This window comes from Xyrauchen texanus, chromosome 6 (genome assembly GCF_025860055.1).
Source record: "Xyrauchen texanus isolate HMW12.3.18 chromosome 6, RBS_HiC_50CHRs, whole genome shotgun sequence".
Classification (NCBI taxonomy): Eukaryota; Metazoa; Chordata; class Actinopteri; order Cypriniformes; family Catostomidae; genus Xyrauchen; species Xyrauchen texanus.
The window spans coordinates 28,797,132-28,818,183 of NC_068281.1; the positions used below are offsets into that span (position 1 = coordinate 28,797,132).

A 21,052-nucleotide genomic window follows, 5' to 3' on the forward strand; every position below is an offset into this window, starting at 1 on the left:
GCTGTGTATGTACAACTTTGCTGTGTAAAGATGGCTTAAGAAAATCAATTGAAGCTAAAAAGGTTTGATCACCATTCACTTGCATTGTATGGACCAACAGAGCTGAGGTATCCTGCTGAAGAAAGTCATACCCATCTGGGATGGCATGAGGATGAGTAAATGATGAAAGGATTTTAATTGTTTGTGATGAACTATCCCTTTAAGATATTTTTTTTACTACAGGGTCCACTTTCACATTATTATTTTGTTTTTGGCAACATCTTTCGTGCATATCGCCACCTAGTGGGCAGGGAGGATACTTTATATTAAAAAACAAAAAGGACTTAAATATTGATTTGTTTCTCACCCACACTTATCAAATTCCTTCAGAAGTAATACACTTAACCAATGGAGTCTTATGGATTACTTTTATGCTGCATTTATATGCTTTTTGGAGCTTCAAATTTCTGGTCATATTCACTTGCATTGTGTGGAACAACAGAGCTGAAATATTCTTCAGGAAGGATGTGTTCTTCAGAAGAAAGTAAGTCATGCATCTGGGATGGCATGAGGGTGAGTTAATGATGAGAGAATTTTCATTTTTGAGTAAACTATTGCTTTAACACAGATACGCGTGTGGATGGGAATCTTGTGGATTGTATGAGGCGGGGCTTAATAAATACGTCATCACAAATGGCTCCACAATAACAAGACAGTCGACAACTCCAGCGTTATGTATGCTGCAAAATCTCCCACATAAACCATGTTGTGCCTAATATTTACAATTGTAAGGTAAACATCACCAGACGGGGTAAGTGAGGATTCATGGAGTTTCAATTCCCCCCTCCTCCATGGTGACTCATTTACAAAGTCAGCTGACTTTGGGTCAAACCCTGAGGATCTGCGAAAATGATGGACCGAGCTTTGAGCTTCACACACGACGTATTCTTCCTGTCATGAGGAAGCTGGAGAGGACGGGATGCTGAAGTGAATACACAAAGATATGTACATTTAGCCGACTGGAAATTCATTGTATTGTTGTGTCATGTCGGACACTTCCGAAAACTCGTTACCCGCTACCAGGCAGTTGAGTTACGCGGTGGGGCACTTTCTCAATGACCTGTGTGCCTCTATGTGGTTTACATACCTGCTGGTGTTTTATCACTCAGTGTTGGGCTTTCAGAACACGAATGCCGGTGTGTTGTTGCTGGTGGGGCAGATAGCAGATGGAGTGTGTACACCGCTCATCGGCTACGAGTCTGATAAGACACCCGGCTGTGGCTCTTATGGAAAGAGAAAGACGTGGCATTTAGTTGGTAAGTGACCTAGAACTTAAGATTGAAATTATGCACATTGTAGGTCAATGCATTTTCACCTATTCTACATGTCTTTTCCCACATAGGAACTTTTAGCGTCTTGCTGTCCTTCCCCTTTGTATTTAACCAGTGCCTGGGCTGTGATCTGAACACACCACAGTGGGTCAGTCTCACCTACTTCACCCCCTTCATTGTGATCTTCCAGTTTGGCTGGGCGGCCACCCAGATTTCCCATCTGTCCCTCATTCCCGAGCTGGTGTCCTGTGAGCATGAAAAAGTGGAGCTCACTGCATACAGGTAAACTCGTGCTGGTGCACATCATGTAATGATCAATCAGTCTCGTGATGGAAGTGCTTGGAGGACTTTGCCAGGGCTTAGATCTATATAGTTAATGATTTTGTCTTGGCTTTTAAATGTATTTTGATTTTATCCCTCAGGTATGCCTTCACAGTTATAGCCAACATCACAGTGTATGCCATTGCCTGGCTGATGTTTCATTTTCAAGGGGATGACCCCACCCTTACAGACAACCTCGGCCCTGCTGACATCTCTGTTTTCAGAGTGAGTGCTGCTAGACTGATTTTATTAATTTTTTTTTTTCTTCTTTTAACAAACTGTAGGTTCAGTTACTAAAAGGGATATACAAAAAATTCTGTCGTTTATTCACATACATAACATTCCCAAACCTGTATGTCTTTTCTTTCTACTTTAGAACACAGAGGGGGAATTTTAAAAGAATATTTAGCCACTCTTTTTCATTTATGCTATTTAAGTGAATGAGGACTGGGGATGTCAAGGACCAAAATTAAATGACTATAGCAACAAAACAACTTCACTAAAAATGATCATAAAATGGGTCAATGTGCAGTATTCTTCAAAATATTTGGTGTAAGCTGCAAAAAGATCCTCAATGGTGCATTGTGAGAAGCTGATTTATTAGTAGTTTTTTTTAATGGGCCCGGGTAGCTCAGCGAGTAAAGATGCTGACTACCACCCCTGGAGTCACGAGTTCGAATCTAGGGTGAGCTGAGTGACTCCAGCCAGGTCTCCTAAGCAACCAAATTGTCCCGGTTGCTAGGGAGGGCATAGTCACATAGGGTAACCTCCTCGTGGCCGTGATTAGTGGTTCTTGCTCTCAGTGGGGCATGTGGTAAGTTGTGCGTGGGTCACGGAGAGTAGCATAAGCCTCCACATGCTGTGAGTCTCCGTGATGTCATGCAGAGTGAGCCACGTGATAAGATGCGCTGATTGACAGTCTCAGAAGCGGAGGCAACTGAGACGTGTCCACCACCACCCGGATTGAGATGAGTAACCGCGCCACCTCAAGGACCTACTAAGTAGTGGGAATATGGCGTTCCAGATTGGGAGAAAAAGGTACATAAAAAAAGATAAATAGTAAAAAAAAAAAAATTAAAACATCTTTAATAAGCAAAAAGTGGCATTGTCTTCCTTTAATTGTACTGAATCAAACCTCTGGTCATTTCATCATTCATTTTAAAAATACATATTTATAGATCCAATAAAATCAAAATGGGTTTAAATAGGTTTGTTTTGTTCATGTCTTTTAGCTTTGAGACCATCTGCATGTTCTTGTACTCCTTAAAGTTGACAAACAAGTAGATATACACAATCTCTTATGACTTTTTCAGAAGAACACAAAGATAATATATGTTGGCCACTGTGAGTATGATGTCTTTATATCCATATGATGCAAGTCAAATGTGTCCAAAATTTAAATGCTCCACAAAGCACAAAGGCAGCATAAAGATAATCCATACAACTCAAGTGCTTTAATCAATGTCTTCTTAAGCAATATGATTGGTTTTTGCTGACCCATCAGTAACTTTTTTTTTTTCACTATAAATCTTGACATCTGCAGATTACTTGGCATGTTTATGAGAGAAGCTCAGTTACACTTTCTTGCTCTAGATGTGTGCACGAAGCGCTGTGTACACTTTGAAATTTTGGACCCCATTGACTTGCATTGTATGGATCTAAACACATCATACATTTTTTGAAAATGTATTAGTTTGTGTTCAACAGAAGAAACTAATTTCTAAAAGTTTGAGACTGCTTAAAGGTGAGTAAAGGAAGAGAGAAGGATCTTTTTTCTGTGAACTATTCCTTTAAATCTGACGGTCTCCTCTAGGAAAATGTTGATGGCTCATCTTGTGCACTGAGGGCATTTAAAAAAAGAAATTGTCCACTAAAAGGCTCTCTAGATTGAGAATGTCCCCTCACCATAATTCATAATTCTAGATTTTTGTTGGGCTGTGGCATGAACTAAAGTCTGTTGGCTATTTAATAACAAAACTGACAAGATCTTCAGTATGTCCAGCCTCAACTTCCTGTTTTGAGGGGATTTGTAAACACAGAAAAGAAAACTGCGTTCTTCAAAGTATTGTACACAAATATTCCCCTTCTATTCCTCTAAAGAAGAGGTGATGCCATGTTTCAGGGGATTTTGGTGGTTTTGAAGAGGGTGAGGTTTGCTTTTGTATTCACTTTTTGCTACATGTAATCAAGGGCTTATGGTTGACGATTGATTCCTGACTCTACTCCTATTGAGGGTTACCTAGCAGGTTGCATAATGTAGGCCTGGTCAAACCTAGTAAAATATCTCTGACTGGCTCAGTAATATGTTATCTCTTCACACAGAATTTAAGTTTCATAGTGGTGGGCATTGGAGCACTGTTCTCGCTGCTGTTTCACCTGGGCACACGGGAGAAGGGAGCACGTCCCAGTCAGGAGGAGGATGGGTCCAGTTCTGGTGAGCGCCAGCCTCTTCTTAAGAACTCCACTGTGGCCCCTCCCACCAATCTGCTGCAATGGCAACATTGGCTGAGACAGCCTTCATTCTACCAGGTGAGTTTAACTGTTAGTCAATATGCATGTAATTAATACTTTAAATGTAATTTTATACTAGTCTAAGCTTATCTGCATAGGGCATCGAAGCTATCACTAAATCACAGTGGTTTGACAATAGTAATGTTTACAGAGAAAGGAATAAAATATATATTATAACTAGCTGTCAGAACCCAATTTTGAAGTTAATATCTCATGTAATTTTTTTATAACCTATTCCGTTATTCAGGTGGCTGTGCTTTACATGTCAACCAGACTGATAGTGAACCTGTCACAGACATACATTTCCATGTACCTCACCTATACACTACTGCTGCCAAAGGTAAGACAGCAAAGGTAGACCTTATTCAGAGTAGCATCATATTTAAATGTTGACGTGAGAAAACTATGTGTAGAAATGTCTCTATGTGTAGAAATGTCCTAGATCACATCTTATTTTCTTTTCTTAATTTTTGTGTCTACTGAATTTTTTTAGAAATGTTTTTTCTCAATGTATCTTCAGCTGGATGATCCACCAGTTTTAATAATAGTACGACATATTAAAACGTCTGTATTTCTGTCCCTCAAAGCCTTGCTTTCACACCAGTAAAAAATTAGATATGGTGCTACCTTTAATAAGGTCCATAGTGATACTCATACAGTTCAACACACATTTTTTTTAGTTTTTCTCAGTGATATCTGTTTCCCGTTCTGTCTTGCAGAAGTACATTGCCACTATTCCCCTGGTTATGTATGTGAGTGGCTTTGCTTCCTCATTTATCATGAAGCCTCTAAGCCAACTGATAGGGAAATGTGTAAGTATGACTTTGCATTTTACTGTCACTTTCAAACTTGCATCGTTTGAGGAGCCTAATGATGTACCAAGAGATTCAATAATTTATATACTTGTTGACTACTCAACGTTTTTGACTACCCAAAGTTATACTTCACCCAAAAATGAAAATTGTTGTCATTTACTTACCCGCATGTTGTTCCTCTCCTCTGTGAAACACACATTATTATTATTATTATTATTATTTTATTTTTTTTGAGACTGGGTCTGTCAAGCTCCAAAAGGTATAAAAAGCACAATATTTAAAATGTTTGGAGAACTATTCCTTTAATTGCTTTGCTATTTTACCACTTGGGTATAAAATAACCTACCAAGGACCTCCCAATAGCCCTGATCTTGATAATAAAAAAGATGGCTTCTTTGTCTGTTCTGTTCTTGTCCATCCAGTTGTCAGAAGATAATTTAAAATTATTGAAATGAAAATCAAAACATTAGACAATTCAAAGTATTGGGGGCCTGTTTAATAGAATGGAGGTCTTGGAACTTTATTTCCATGAATGTTTCCTTTTTCCTTCTTTATAGATTACCTATTTTTTGGGACTGCTGCTGATTCTTGCATTCTCCTATTGGGTGCTTCTGGACACACATATGGGAGACAAGGTGTATGGGGCAGCTGTATTATTAGGGGTGGGGTCCGCCACCATCCTAGTGATGTCACTTGCCATGACCGCTGAACTCATAGGAGATCAGACAGTGAGTGTTTTATGTTGTATATTTAGTAGGGCTGTGGATTTAATGGGTTAATTCAGTGCCATTTACACTGCTGTGGAAAAGTATTTGCTCCCATCCTGATTTCTTTTGTTTTTGTGTATTTTTCATACCACATTTTTTTAGATCTTCAAACGAGATGTAACATAAAACAATGGCAAAATCTGAGTAAAAACAAAATACAGTCTTCAATATATATATATATATATATATATATATATATATATATTTTTAATTGAAGCAAAAAGTTATCCAACACCTATATCACCATGTGAAAAATCAATTGATCCCTTAAACTTAATAGCTGGTTGTGCCAACTTTAGCAGCAAAATCTGCAACCAAACACTTTTGAGAGTAGTGCTCACTTCTTTTTGCAGAAGTGCTTTAGTTCAGCCACATTGGGGGGTTTTCAAGCATATACTGCCCGTTTATGGTCCTGCAACAGCATCTCTATCTGGTTCAAGTCAGTGTTTTTATAAGTTTATGTTTTTAATTTAGTTTTTATTTCTATTTTGTATCAATCTGTCATTCCAAATTAGTTTTTGTTAGTTTTCACAGTTTGTCTGTTTTAGTTTTTTCAGTTTAGTTAGTTTTTATTTTTCATGGCTGCCAATGCAGAATCATTTACTGGTATCATTTAAAAATGTCTAACATCATTACTTTTCTCAGGGCAGTCTTTGATTTTGCGTTGTTGATTCCCATTGTATCCATATGAATTTCCCTAGATGATTCTAAATAATTTCTTAATCTTTGGGAAGTAAACAATTAAAGGGATAGTTCACCCAAAAATGAAAATTCTCATCATTTATTAACCCTCATGCCATCCCAGATGTGTATGACTTTCTTTCTTCTACAGAACACAAAGATTTTAAAATAAATATTTCAGCTCTGTAGTTCCATACAATGCAAGTCATCACTGTACAAAACCTTGAAGTTCTGCATCCTTTTTTACTGTAACATCAGCATTCTCATTGGCGATCTTTCCTGTAGACTGCATTTGCAAGATTTGTAGTGAAAAGTTAGTCACATTTTGGTCTGTTCTCACCCAAAACTGATTAGATTTCTTCAGAAGACATTAATTAATTTACTAAAGGATTGCTTTATGTTGCTTTTATTTGCTTTTTAGAGCTTCAAAGCTTTGGACCCTGTTGACTCGTGTTATATGGACCTACAGAGCTGAAATATTATTATAAAATTGTTGTGTTCAGCAGTAGAATGTCAAACACCTCAGGGATGGCATGAAGGTGAGTAAATAATAAGATAATTATAGTTTTTGGGCAAAATGTCTCTTTATTTTTACCTTTTTGAGGTTTTAAATTGATGATTTTTACATTGGGATGTGTGGCAGATCTAATTTCATGACCACTCTCTGGGAAAAGCAACGCTAAAGAAAATAACAGAAATTTTAGGTGTGATGTTTGTAAATGTTACATTATGATTTATGATGTAAAGGTGTTCTAAAATATAAAAAAAAAATGCTAAATACTTTGTAGATATTTTCTAGACAATTAATTTTTCCTCTATGGTTTGGTCAAACAAGGGTCTTCTACTTCTCAGTCTTAAGAATTTCATCATTTTTCTTTTGTCTAAGGTAGAAGACATCCTAAGTTTTCTTTAAAGGTATAATGTCAATTTATGTGTGTTTGGATCATAGTTTAAAGTGCCAAGAAATGTACAATTTCCAAAAGTGTCGTACTTTGCCCAAAACTAAAATTAAAATAAAACTGAAATGAATTCGAGATCATTTTTATTTTATTTCTTTTTTTTGTTAACGAAAATGGTTTGTTCGTTTTTATTTTGTTTTCGTTAATTATAATAACACTGGTTCAAGTCATTAATTTGACTAGGCCACTCAAAAACTTTAATTTAGCTTCTTTTGAGCCATTCAGAGGTGGACTTACTCCTATGCTTTGGATCATTGTCTTGCTGCATAATCCAGTTGTGCTTGAGCTTCAACTCACAGACTGATGACCGGACAATCTCCTTTTGGATTTTCTGGTAGAGAGCAGAATTCACGTTTCCCTCAATTATTGCATGTTACCTTAGCCCTGATGCAGTAAAGCATCTCCACACATCACACTACTACCACCGCCATGCTTATGACCACAGGTATGATGTTCTTTTTGTGGAATTCTGTGTTTGATATACGCCAGATGTAACTGGACCCCTGTCTTCCAAATAGTTCCACTTTCGACTCATCAGTCCACAGAACATTCTCCCAAAATCTTTTAGGATCATCAAGGTGTGTTTTGGCAAAATTCAGATTAGCCGTAATGTTCTTCTTGGTTAGCAGTGGTTTTCGCCTCGCCACTCTTCCTTGGATGCCATTTTTGGCCAGTTTCTTTCTGATAGTGGAGTCATGAACAGTGACCTTTATTGATGCAAGAGCGCCTGCAGTTCCTTGGATGTTGTCCTTGGCATTTTTGTGTCTTCCTGGATCAGTCGTCGCTGTGATCTTGGAGGAATTTTGGAAGGTTGGCCACTTCTGGGAAGGTTCAATACTGTGTCAAGTGTTTTTTCCATTTGGAGATAATGGCTCTCACTGTGTTCTTTGGAGTCCCAGAACATGTGAAATAGCTTTTTAACCTTTCCCAGACTGATGTATTTCAATCACCTATTTCCTCATCATTTCTGGAATTTCATTGGACCTTGATAGTGTGCTACTGGGTGAGACCTTTTAGCCAACTTCATGCTGCTGAAAAAGTTCTATTTAGGTGTTGATTTGATTGAACAGGTTTGGGTGTTGCTAGTCCAGCTGAACCCCATTATGAATGCAGTTTCATAGATTTGGCCATTTAGTAACTAATGGCAGATACTTTTTCACACTGGCCCAGTTGGTATTGGATCACGGTTTTGCTTCAATAAATTACATTATCATTTAAAAACTGTATTTTGTGTTTACTTGGATTGCCTTTGTTTTATGTTACATTTTGTTAGAATTTTTGAAACTATAATATATTTGAATATATACAATTAATTGTGATTAATTAAAATGTAATCAGTTGACCGCCCTAATATTTAGTCCTTCATACATCAGGGCTCCAGAGCACAGTATGAACAACTTTAACAGTAATGCATGAAAAACGGTGTCTCAGGAAGTTTAAGAAACAAAATCAACATGCTCTTAAATTGTGCATATAATTCTGAATCAATAAATGTTTCCCCTGACAGCAAAGTGGGGCTTTTGTGTATGGTGCTATGAGCTTCACAGACAAGGTTGCTAATGGTTTGGGAGTGATGATCATCCAAGCCCTGCACCCGTGCCGGTAAGTGTGTATACTTGCCTACTTGTATTGATACTAGAGTGTGAAGATGGAGTCTGTTAACTGTTTCAATTGATGCTTTGAGTAATACAATTTGTGTGTGCATGTTATTTTTCTCATTCAGCACGATAGTATGCTGTCCAGCCTGCGTATGGTATTACCACTATGTAATGGTCATTGTCACTGGTGGAGTGGCCATTTTAGCAGCTCTTGGCCTCTGCACAATCTTTATCTGGCCCATAAAGATTGTTCACCGTAAGAAACGCAACACATCTTTGTCTTTCTCACTTTACATACAACCACTTCCTCATTGACCTAGTCTCTCACTTTTATGTGTTAAGAAATCTGTGTTTAATTAGCCCTGTTTTTAAGATGCATTTGCCATGATTCCAATCACATGTGGTCAACCGAGATGCATTCTTGTTTCTGCTTGGTAAGACAATGCACCTGTATTTGGCGCTGACCACTTGTTATAGTTTAATAAAAAATGCATTTTAATACCAGCTGGAAACAGGGCCTGATTTTTACTCTAGTTTAACTGAGTTTTACTTCCTTATGCACTGCTGTTTTGTATTTCAGTGTCTGAGCGAGGTCATAATGGTTCAGTAAACAGCAGTGACTATAAGGGTGAGGGTCTCACAAATAACAATCAGGAATCAAAAGTAAATGATTTGGATCAACAAACGAGTAATACATTATCAGTACGGTCAATCAGCTGCCTCTTACGCCTTTTATAAAAGATTAAAAATTAACTTTTTAAAGTGATTGTCTTGCAGATGATAAAAAGTTGATTGCATTCACATTTGGCTGTGCTTGCAAGGCAGCATTGTATTGATATTCCTCAAACATGCAGGTTAGAGATTCGTTCTAAACGCCTAACCCTAAATATGACATTTCTGCTAGTAATTCAATCAAAACTGCTTAACCAGTCCATTCAAATTTAGTTTTGTAAATAATTTCAGTTTTAGGTGTGAAATGCTCCTCCCAGTCTCCCATTGACTTTATTTTTAGCATTCAAAATGTAATTGACTTCGATGTCATCGTTTTTGCATACTGATTTGGGAATGGTCTTGTCTTTGTTGCATATATTTAACCATTTATTGAATAGACACTGTACACCAAGTCCTAAACAGATACACTGTAGTTTGATTCCAGTGACACTTAAATTGTCTGTCCACACTGAACTTTAAACTTCTGCGGGACACAGCACAAGCACAGTCAATCAGAAGATGTTTGATGATTAATGCACAGAAGCAAAACCTTAACACTATTCTTTTGCTGCCTTGCAATCACAGGTATTTCCTTTAGGAAATGCAAGTCTTGTTTATCAATGTATCATTTCAAATTGGAAAAATTCATATATTTTGACTCCCTTCTGTTTTTGTACATCTGCCTGAAGTGACTGGCATTATGGGGAGTGATGGAGAAGACTCTGAGAGCTCTGAGCAGCCTTCAATCAACTGAACATTCGAAAGGGAAAAACAGCCAGCCTCCACAGATCGTCAGTTCTGATGCCGAAACCTTTTGGCTGACTTTAATTCAGGTTTTGGTTTAGAATGATCTTTCACGCAAGCCAGTTTCAGTTTTTCGGAAAGCCCGAAGAGCTGTCCAATCTTGACATGTGGGACAATTTTGTGTTGTGAAAGTGGTTTTACAGATGCTGATGTCTTATGCACACTCAGTGCCAAAGTTGTGGTAAGTTCATGTTAGGTCTATCATTCGTTAATATCTCTCATCATTTCTATTATGGATTCTCATTCCTTAGTTATCATTTAACCGAGCAGTCTGCTCAAAACAGACACTTTATAAAGGGACTAACTTTATTACGCACTATATTATTTCTTTTCAGACAATACTATATATGATTTATAAATATAAAACATTAATATTTAGTTAACAATTATTTAAATCAAACTTGGAAATTTAAGGGAAAATATGTATCCACCTGCTATGAAAACGTTATCACTAGTTTATAATGCAGTAGGACGCACAAGTTATGATGAATGCATCATTGCGTGTCATAATCAAAAGGAATCCATCTTGCTGACCTATAAGGGAATTCAGAAAAGGGAAGAGCTGACATTTTAATCAGGGATTAAAAGGGATAGTTCACCCAAAAATGAAAATTCTCTCATCATATACACTCACCCTTATTCCATCCCAGATGTGTGTGACTTTCTTTTTTCCGCTGAACACAAAAAAAGATTTTTAGAAGAATATCTCTGCTCTGTTGGTCCATTCAATGCAAGTGAATGGTGGACAGAACTTTGAAGCTCCAATAAGCACATAAAAGCAGCATAAAAGTAATCTATATAACTCAAGTGGTCAAATCCATGTCCTTTGAAGCTATATGACAGATGTGGGTTAGAAACAGATAAATATTTAAGTAATTTTTTTACTATCAATCTCTACTTTCACTTCCACATTCTTTCGTTTTTTGGTGGTTCACATCGTGCATATCGCCACCTAATGGCAGGTAGGAGAATTTATGGTAAAAAAAAGTAATTAAATATTCTGAAGAGACAGATTTAACTACTGGACTCTTAAGGATTACTTTTATGCTGCCTTTATGTGCTTTTTAGTCACCATTCTGGTCACCATTCACTTGCATTGAATGGACCTACAGAGCTGAAATATTCTTATAAAAAGTCTTTGTGTTCTGCAGAAGAAAGAAAGACAAACACATCTGGGATGGCATGGTGAGTAAATGAAGTTTCATTTTTGAGTGAACTATCCCTTTAAAGCCAGTGTTACCACCTCTGATGTAGATACTTGCTTTAAATGGGACCAAAGTTCCAAGAATTGTACAGTTCACCTTGTAAAACACTTAAGTGGTTTGTATCAAGAAGCTATATTTAATGCATAATAATTTTTTTCATATGTGAGAGAATTATGTCTGACACTTTTTCTCTTCATACAATTTACTGAACAGAATAAATGTTTTTACAAACAGACATTTTTGTATCTTGAGTTGATACATTGTAACCTGTCATTTACAACATGTTACTAATTACAAATGTTGCACTGTCAGTGTGAGTCTACATATAGTCACCTGATCTTGTGTAATGGTTGTTGACTTTAAACACTGAAAAACCGAAGTTGTAAAAGCTGTCATTCAGTTATAACTGAGTGCAGTCAATTGTAATTTAAACTATATTATCTCACAAAATCAGGATGTTTTTAAAAGACAGAAGTTGTGTTATATTACTTTTAAAGTCCTTGTTTATAATGGCTTTTAAATAAAACTTTTTTCTGAAGTGCAAAGTGTCTGTCTGGGAGCATTTGTTAATATAGATGTATTCAGTATAAAAATCCACTGAAGGTATATGCAAGTTCTATTATAAACAATAATACTAATGGGGCCTGCCATGTGTCCGAATACATTTCTTTCAAATTGTATTTATAGTCATACACACACACAAATGTACTCTCAATTAATGACAATTAAAGTAAGCATAACAAAACATAATTCATCCTATTTCCTTTTTAATACATGTTTATTTTCTTATTTTTGCACAATTCAGCATTGCATGTTATTCCAAAAATCTTAATAAAAAGTAAATTGCATTTATGCCAAACTTATCACTTTAAAAAAAAAATATTATCCCAAGAAATGGGGGCACTGGTACCTGATGGTCTTATTTCCTATGGATGCAGTGTGATATACTAATCACTTGTACATGAAGCTGCTCTGTAGTTTTACAGACTAAATTCATAGTGAACATGATAAAATGGAGGAGGTGCTCAGAGACTATGACAAGGCAACACGTGGAAGATTCCTGGGAGACATCCCTGCTTGTGACTGCCATGTGATGCAAAAACAATCGTCCTGTTTTGGTAAACTAATAAAGGTGGTCAGCAGTTAAAGCCTTTTGCACCTTTATGTTTTGCTCATGTGTTTGGGCTTGCTTGCTGTGTAATTTTTGTCCCCAAGGGGGCACACAAGTCAAAGAGGTGGTTTGCAAAAACCTCAGCTTTGGAACGTCTAATAATGGTCTAGTACAGATAAAAATAAAATTGCTGTCATTATTTACATGCGCTTATGTCATTCTGAACCCGTATGACTGATTTACTGTGGAACATTAATGACATATTTAGTAGAATTCGCATGCAGGGATTTTCCATACAATGACAGTTCATTGTGACCATGTCAGCAAAGCTCCAAAAATGACAAAAGATGCCAAGTATATAAACTTTGAATGAATAGTTCAGAAACATTTGTGAACAAGTATAAATGAACCAACTCAAAAGAAAGATGAATTCACTAATGGATCCTTTTCACTACTGCGCACATGCATGTTAGTGCGCTCCGTAATGAACAGGATCTATTACTGAATTAATCTTTCTTACACAGATTGTGTGTAAGGTCATGTAAACACCTTAAACAGTTTCCTTTATCGGGGAAAGGTACATTTTTACCCATTTCCACAATTTTATTCTGGATATGAACACTGGTCTGGCATATTCAGTATTATTCGAATGTCTGTTTTGACGTCAAAAGCAGAGCTATCCCAATCATTTCAAATGACGTGTAAAAGCTACTTTTTTTGTGTTGACATTAAATAGTTATCAACTGGATGTTAACACACAATCATGTTGCAACAGTTAACATGTTAAGTTCATTGGAAGGAAAGATTACCAGTGAATAATTACTTCAATTTCGGTTTGTTCCTCACACAGACCAATCATATGGCTTCAGAATACTTGGATATATATAGTGAATTATTCATATCGGCTAGTTTATGGTGCTTTTTGTCATTTTGGAGCCATGGTCACTATAAACTGTTGCAGTATGGAAAAGATCTGTGTGATGATTCTTCAAAATATCTCTTTGCTTTCTTTCTTTCTTTCTTTCTTTCTTTCTTTCTTTCTTTCTTTCTTTCCACAGAAGATTCAGGTTGACATGAGAGTGTGCAAACTATGATAGATTTATTTATTTTTTATTATTATTTATAATTTTTTGGTATACCAATTATTTGGCATTCTCCATCAAGGCATAAAACCTTGTGGAGTTAAACTTTGCTGATATTTTCTATTATTTATTTGTTATTTATTATTATTATTTTTATTTGATTGTCATTCAGTGTAATTATTTTTCTCTAAATACAATAGTTTAGGTAGTTTATTATTGCCAAATCAGGGCTAATGGGCATGAATACTTTTATCCAGTTATATATTTAAAGCTGCAGTTCATTCATTTATTAATGTGAAAAGCATTTCAGTATTACCTCAGATCTATTCATCTCAAGCCTCACTCTCCTGTCATGTAGAACATCACTTGCAAGTGCCCAGTGGAAAAATCCAACCTAAATATTTATTAAGAACATCTATGTTGTAAAGCTTAGAAAATAAATCTGAAGCATATGTTCAGCTGTATCCTATTAAGGGGCAATTATCACTAATTGGAACAGCATTTATAGAAACCACTGTGAATTATTATTGATTGGTTACAACACAATGGATTATTTCAAAGACACAGTACTGCAAGAAATACCGTGGAATGTTATTTGTCTGAAGATTTGTCTTCTCCTTAAAACTGAAGCATATTGATAGCACCCTTAGTGTCACTAAAAATAAAGCCCTTATTTTTTGTATTTTTTTTCTGAACTCTGACATGTGGGAAATATGTGAAAATATTAATCTAATTTTCTCATTAGAAATGATTTATTGCAGAGACACATAAAACCTTCTAGTAATACAGTAAGACATATTAGTTTCTGCTTCTCTCAGCTCTTAACGCCTGCTGTTTAATTCAGACCAGAATTGTGACATAATCTGCTCCTCATTACGAACAAATCTGTTTGCAATGAAGACAAAATCTAAGAGCAACCCATTCTATTCATTCGCTTTATTTGCATATTGCACTGCAGGTTTGCCAATGTATTTATATTTTGCTTTGTGAAATAACACTGGACTGCTCCCTGAAGATCTAGAAAACTCTCTGAAGTAAACTGTACGTATTGCTAATGAACCCATTAGTCACTGTTTTCTTCCTTGCCCTAATAATTCAGTAAGACTCTCACTGTAATTTTCAAGATATTCTGGCATTAAATGGTAATTACATTTAATGTAAAGAGGGAACATTTATTCTACACTAGTTTAGCAGATTTTTTAGAGTTTCCAGAACATTTATTTTATTATTATGTTGGAAACTGGAGCAACATGATTTAAGTTTATACCTATAAATTGCTGCCTGATTAGATTAGCACAATTACAGCATCACATATGTGTGACGGTGTGTAAATAAGTATTGTGCAGAGACCCCAACCAACATCGTCACATATGTCAAAAGCAAACTGACTATACATTGACCCATTAGACGCAGAAGATTAATAGACAGTTGTGTGTAACTTGAAGTCAAATTTGTTCTCTCTCATTCTCTTGCTTTTTTGTGTATTGGCCAGTGAAAGTGATGAGATAAAGATCACATTTCCTCATCAAATAAATTAATATTTTAAAGAGTTGTGTATTGCACACTACCGTAATTTACAGTAATAAATTTAACATGCATTTTTTTAACATGCAAGCATCTGCAAAGCTGTCTTTATAGTGGGTTATCTTGGTTATAAGAGGCATATTTAATCTTTATTTTGTCTCACACCCCATTCAAAATTATGTTTCCTTGATCACGTGTACAATTTTTAGAATTCAAACATTTATTCTTAATATTTAACATTTTACCCTGGGCAAATGCTAATAGATGACAAGAAAAGGCCCGTTTTCCCCCCTATCTTGTTAAAACATGACACTTTAAAAACTCTTGCCGTTGGCAAGCAATGCTCTGTTGTGAAAAATTCAGGTGGTGCAACCTTAGAGAGATAATAATAATGGTGTGTTTATTCTTTGGGGGAATCCCAGAGGCCACAATCACATCCATGTTGGCAGCAATCAAATATCAATCATGCAGGGTCGGACTGGCCATAGGGAGAACCGGGACTCCATCAGCAGGTTTAAATGGGAAAGGACATTTTAAAGACTGGAGCCTAATTGAAAACAACAACAGAAAATAGCAACTGCTGGTGTTGTAAAATGCAGCAATTGAAAACTTTGCAAAATAACAAAAAACGAATAATCATATAATGAATAATAATAAATAATGAATAAGGTGCAACAAACATAAATATAACGTAAGATCATATTAATATATTATATTAGAATTAATGAAAACAACAGACTAAACCAGATTAAAAATAGCAGGTTTTTTTAATATTTATTTGATTATTTTTTCATTATCTTTGTTTTAAAATAACATTGACATATATTGTATATTTCTTCTAATGATCTAATCTAAAGTTGATATTTAACATTGATTATAAGTCTTAATTGGTAAATAAAAGAGCTTTTATTATCAGTAATGGGTAAATTAATAGTAATCCACTCCAAATGACTAAATACGTCTCTAAAATTCTAATTCAATCATTAGAAACTTTTACTTTACTTTCTAAAAGACTTTCCACAAAATAATGTATAGATTTCCTCATTGTTCACTGTTGCACAAGTCCTGCAGTCAGCACCGCATGTTTCTCCTTTAAAATGACTTATTAGTGACTCTTCAGCTGTCACAGAAACACAAACTATTTATACATTTATAAATGTATTTTATTAATAATTAATTTTTTATACACAAATATTTTAGAAATCTGTGTAACCCTTTAATGTACTTAAAAGTGACTAAATTCATTGCAAGCCATTAACTGTAATCTAATTACACAAATTTGAAATATAATATAAAAAAGGCTTGTATATAAATCAAAGGTTAAATAAAGGCTTTTTAAATTCATACCACATGAGTGCCATGTATTTTTCTATTTTTCAAGAATTTTTGTTACTCCTTTTGAGCACCAGTGTCTATCATTTTTTGATACCATTGTAGTACACATAGTGTTTTCTCTTTTTGAAATGTAAACCTTTTTGACTAAAAGATTACAGTAACTTAAATGACTTTAACTACTTTGTAATCTGATTACAAAACACTTCTTTATAACTTGTTAGTCTGTTTAGAATCAAAGCAACTCATTCCCTGTCACTAGATCATCATAAATGACTTAAAAAAGAAAATCAGACACACATAAAGGTGCTGAACTTTTGAAGCTATGAAGACTTGTACAGGAATATCAACCAATCTTGAAAGAGGCAGGTCAGCAGTTCAGTACAGCAAAACGAGTGGCACTGTATGTGTCTTATTTTCTAAAATTAACAAAAGTTTTAACTGTTTACAGCATGTGAGTAATTAAGAACTGCTTCAGCCGTGCAAATATAGAAAGATTTAACTTTTTAACCTTTAGATTTGACCTGTGCAGCTGATTGTTTAGTAAACTTACTGCTGTCAATCTTATACTTGAAAAATAAAGTGATTATATTCATTTCACCATATAGGTTAAATAAAAGATTACAAATTACACTATCTTCTGGCACTACAGAATTATAACATTATCCATCAAGCTACTGAAGTTTGTCCAGGGCTGGAAATTATTTTCTTTCATCCCAAGGAAATCAGTGGATGAAGTACTGACCCAAGAGGAACAGCACAGACATTTTCAGGGTCAGTTCAAAAAGTCACTTTGCAAGTATACATTTCAAACATAAAAGCAGCACTGCTTTGGGCTCAAGGCAATTGCACCTCTATAGAAAATAGTAAGCAACCAAATTGAGGGTCACCATTCTCCAAGCAACAAACTCTAGGCTATTACTGTTCAAAGTCTGCCTCATACAGCATTTGTAGCTAGAAAAGAAATTAAGATGTTACATTTAAAGTTAATTGTGTTAGTCAGGAAAAGGTCATGGACCTGGAATTACCGTAAACAACTTAATGACCAATTTATGTGTCTCACATTTATAGGGAATTTACATGGCACCTGAGGCCAAAGATATGGATATTAAATCATATATATACACTGGCAGTCAAACGTTTGGAATAATGTACAGATTTTGCTCTTATGGAAAGAAATTTGTACTTGTATTCACCAAAGTGGCATTCAACTGATCACAATGTATAGTCAAGACATAAATAATGTGAAAAATTACTATTACAATTAAAAAAAACTTAAACTACTTGAGTTCACATCAAAAAATCCTCCACGTGCAGCAATGACAGCTTTGCAGATCCTCTAGCTGTCAGTTTGTCCAGATACTCAGGTGACATTTCACCCCACACTTCCTGTAGCACTTGCCATAGATTTGGCTGTTTTGTTGGGCACTTCACACACACTTTACAGTCTAGCTGATCCCACAAAAGATCAATGGGGTTAAGATCCATAACACTCTTTTCCAATTTACATTTACTCATTTGGCAGGTGCGACTTACAAAAGAGCAAATCATCTTAAGGAGACAGTAATACGAAAAGTGCCATACTACAATGTTTCACTAGCATCAGAATAGTATTCAAAACAGATTAAAATGCAACAAGAATTTTATTTATTTATTTTTATTATTATACATTTTTGTTTTAGTGACTGTTAAGTGCTTATGGAAAAGATGTGTTTTAAGTCGTTTTTAGAAGACAGAGAGTGAATCAGCTTCACAGATGGAGTTGGGAAGGTCATTCCACCAACATGGTATGATGAAACTGGAGTGGTGGTGGCGTGGTGGGCTAAAGCACAGAACTGGTAAGCAGAAGGCTGATGGTTCGATCGCCCCACTCACCACCATTTCGTCCTTGAGCAAGGCACTTAACTCCAGGTTTTTCTGGGGGGATTGTCCCTGTAATAAATGCACTGTAAATCGCTTCGGATAAAAGCATCTTCCATTTGCATAAATGTAAATAAAACTGAAAGTCCAGGAATGTGTTTTGGTGCCTCTTTGTTTTGGTATGACAAGGTGACGTTCTTTAGCCGACCGCAGGCTTCTGGTGGGCGTGTAGTTCTGCAGAAATGATTTTTCATTTCTGAGAGTGCAGAGCAGAGAGTGTTTTTTATGCCAGCATCAGAGCCTTGAATTTAATACATGCATCAACCGGCAGCCAGTGGAGAGAGACAAAGAGTGGTGTAACATGCGCTCTCTTTGGTTCATTAAAGACCAGACGTGCTGCTGCATTCTGGATCATTTGCAGAGGTCTAATTGCACATGCAGGAAGGCCTGGAATTAGAGAGTTACAGTAGTCCATTATAGTTAATTATCTGTTGTCCAATGTCTGTGTTTCTTTGCCCACTCTAACCTTTTCTTTTTGTTTTTCTGTTTCAATTCTTCCCATATGGTCTGCACCAGAGTCTTCTCTTTTACTGTTGTTCATTCCTCAAAACAATGATTGACTGATGAGTTTCTAGAGAAAGCTGTTTCTTTTTGGCCATTTCTGACCTAATATTGACCTTAAGACATTCCAGTCTATTGCATATTGTAGCAACTCAAAACAAACACAAAGACAATGTTAAGCTTCATTTCACAAACCAAATAGCTTTCAGCTGTATTTGACATAATAGCAAGTGAGAAGAACCAAATTAGCAATTTAGCATGATTACAAAAGGATACGGTGTTGTAGTGATGGCTGCTGGAAATGGGGACTGTCTAGATTTGATCCAAAATTACTTTTTTCAAATAATGATGGTGCTGTTTTTTACATCAGTAATGTCATGACTTTGGTGAATTAAAGTACCAATTTCATATATACATATATATATATATATAGTGGTGGCTCTGTGGTTAAGGCTCTGAGTTACTGACCAGAAGGTTGGGGGTTCAAGCCCCAGCACCACCAAGATGCAACTGTTGGGCCCTTGAGCAAGGCCCTTAACCCTATCTGCTCCAGGGGCGCCGTACCATGGCTGACCCTGCACTCTGACCCCAGCTTAGCTGGGATATGTGAAAACTAATAAATTTCACTGTATATATGCAAAAAACTGTGTGTATAATGTGTGACCAAAATAAAGGATTCTATTCTATATATATATATATATATATATATATATATATATATATATATATATATATATATCTCCTAATGTGCTCTAAATATTAAATTATATCAATATACTGAATATCAAATTGTTCGGTATATTCTACAGTAATACACAATGGGGGAAAATGTGATCTCAGTGATTTTGACTGTGGCATGATTGTTGGTGCCAGAGGGGCTGGTTTGAATATGTCTGTAACTGCTGATCTACTGGGATTTTCATGCACAACAGTCTCTAGAATGTAAACAGAATGGTGCGAAAAACAAAAGACATCCAGTGAGCGGCAGTTCTGTGGATGAAAACGACTTGTTAATGGCAGAGGTCAGAGAAGAATGGACAAACTGTTCAAACTGACAGGAAGATGAGAGTAACACAAATAAACACACGTTTCAACAATGCTATGCATAAAAGCATACAACACGAACATTGAGGCGAATGGGCTACAGCAGCAGAAGACCACTCCGGGTACCACTACTGTCAGCAAAGAACAGGAAACTGAGTCTGAAGTGGACACAGGCTCACCAAAACTGGACAGTAGAGGAATGGAAAAGCATTGACTGGGTCTGACAAATTTGGATTTCTGCTGAGGTACACAAATGGTAGGCCCACTGCAGCCTCGGTTTGCTGTTGTTGGCTGACAGAAGTGGATCCCAACATGGTCTTCTGTTGTTGTAGCCCATTTGCCTCAAGGTTCGACATGTTGTGCATTCTGAGATGATATTCTGCTCACTACGATTGTACAGAGGTGTTATCTGAGTCACTATAACTATTCTGTAAGCATGAACCAGTCTGGCCGTTCTCCATTGACCTCTGACATCAACAAGGCATTTTTATCCACAGAACTGCCGCTCGGTAGTTGCTCTATACACTCTAGAGACTGTTGTGCATGAAAATCCCAGGACAGACAGACAGACAGATAGACAGACAGACAGATAGACAGACAGACAGACAGACATGATTAAATATCCACATCTTTGGCCTAATAAGCTCAATGGGAATTCCCTATAAATATGTGGGGGAAAAACATGACATGAGACTGATTGGCAGTGACAGACCCCATGGCCAACAGGCTGTCAATGCCACATCAGATGTTTTGGAGAGAGGCAGCTCTTTCTTCTAAATATCTCAGTACACTGGACCTCTAACCACCAGGGTCTGGGAAAAACATGAACCTGAAGGTTTTTTCCAAGAACGACATG

General features: G+C 36.2%; 1 protein-coding gene across 3 annotated transcripts; it reads left to right on the forward strand.

Moving 5' to 3' along the window:
* The first annotated feature begins 51 nt into the window (after nucleotides 1-51).
* Nucleotides 52-12,220, forward strand: LOC127644498 (major facilitator superfamily domain-containing protein 12-like). Of its 3 annotated transcripts, XM_052127675.1 has the most exons (12): nucleotides 52-1,078; nucleotides 1,163-1,295; nucleotides 1,382-1,592; nucleotides 1,733-1,856; nucleotides 3,954-4,160; nucleotides 4,390-4,482; nucleotides 4,862-4,954; nucleotides 5,515-5,685; nucleotides 8,872-8,966; nucleotides 9,088-9,218; nucleotides 9,543-9,590; nucleotides 10,363-12,220. In XM_052127675.1, exons 1-12 carry the CDS (start codon nucleotides 1,025-1,027, stop codon nucleotides 10,425-10,427), a joined length of 1,425 nt encoding a protein of 474 aa, XP_051983635.1. In that variant the 5' UTR covers nucleotides 52-1,024; the 3' UTR covers nucleotides 10,428-12,220. The 3 variants fall into 3 exon arrangements, with proteins under 3 accessions (XP_051983635.1, XP_051983633.1, XP_051983634.1); XM_052127673.1 differs by having other exon boundaries at nucleotides 53-1,295; XM_052127674.1 differs by lacking the exon at nucleotides 9,543-9,590 and having other exon boundaries at nucleotides 57-1,295.
* Nucleotides 12,221-21,052: the final 8,832 nt, after the last annotated feature.

Excerpts from the sequence above, each read along its gene's own strand:
- LOC127644498 (XM_052127673.1), top strand. The coding sequence starts at position 1,025 with ATGTCGGACACTTCCGAAAACTCGTTACCCGCTACCAGGCAGTTGAGT. Across the intron at positions 1,593-1,732 it reads GTGGAGCTCACTGCATACAG|GTATGCCTTCACAGTTATAG; the intron begins GTAAACTCGTGC and ends TTTATCCCTCAG. Across the intron at positions 4,483-4,861 it reads ATACACTACTGCTGCCAAAG|AAGTACATTGCCACTATTCC; the intron begins GTAAGACAGCAA and ends TCTGTCTTGCAG.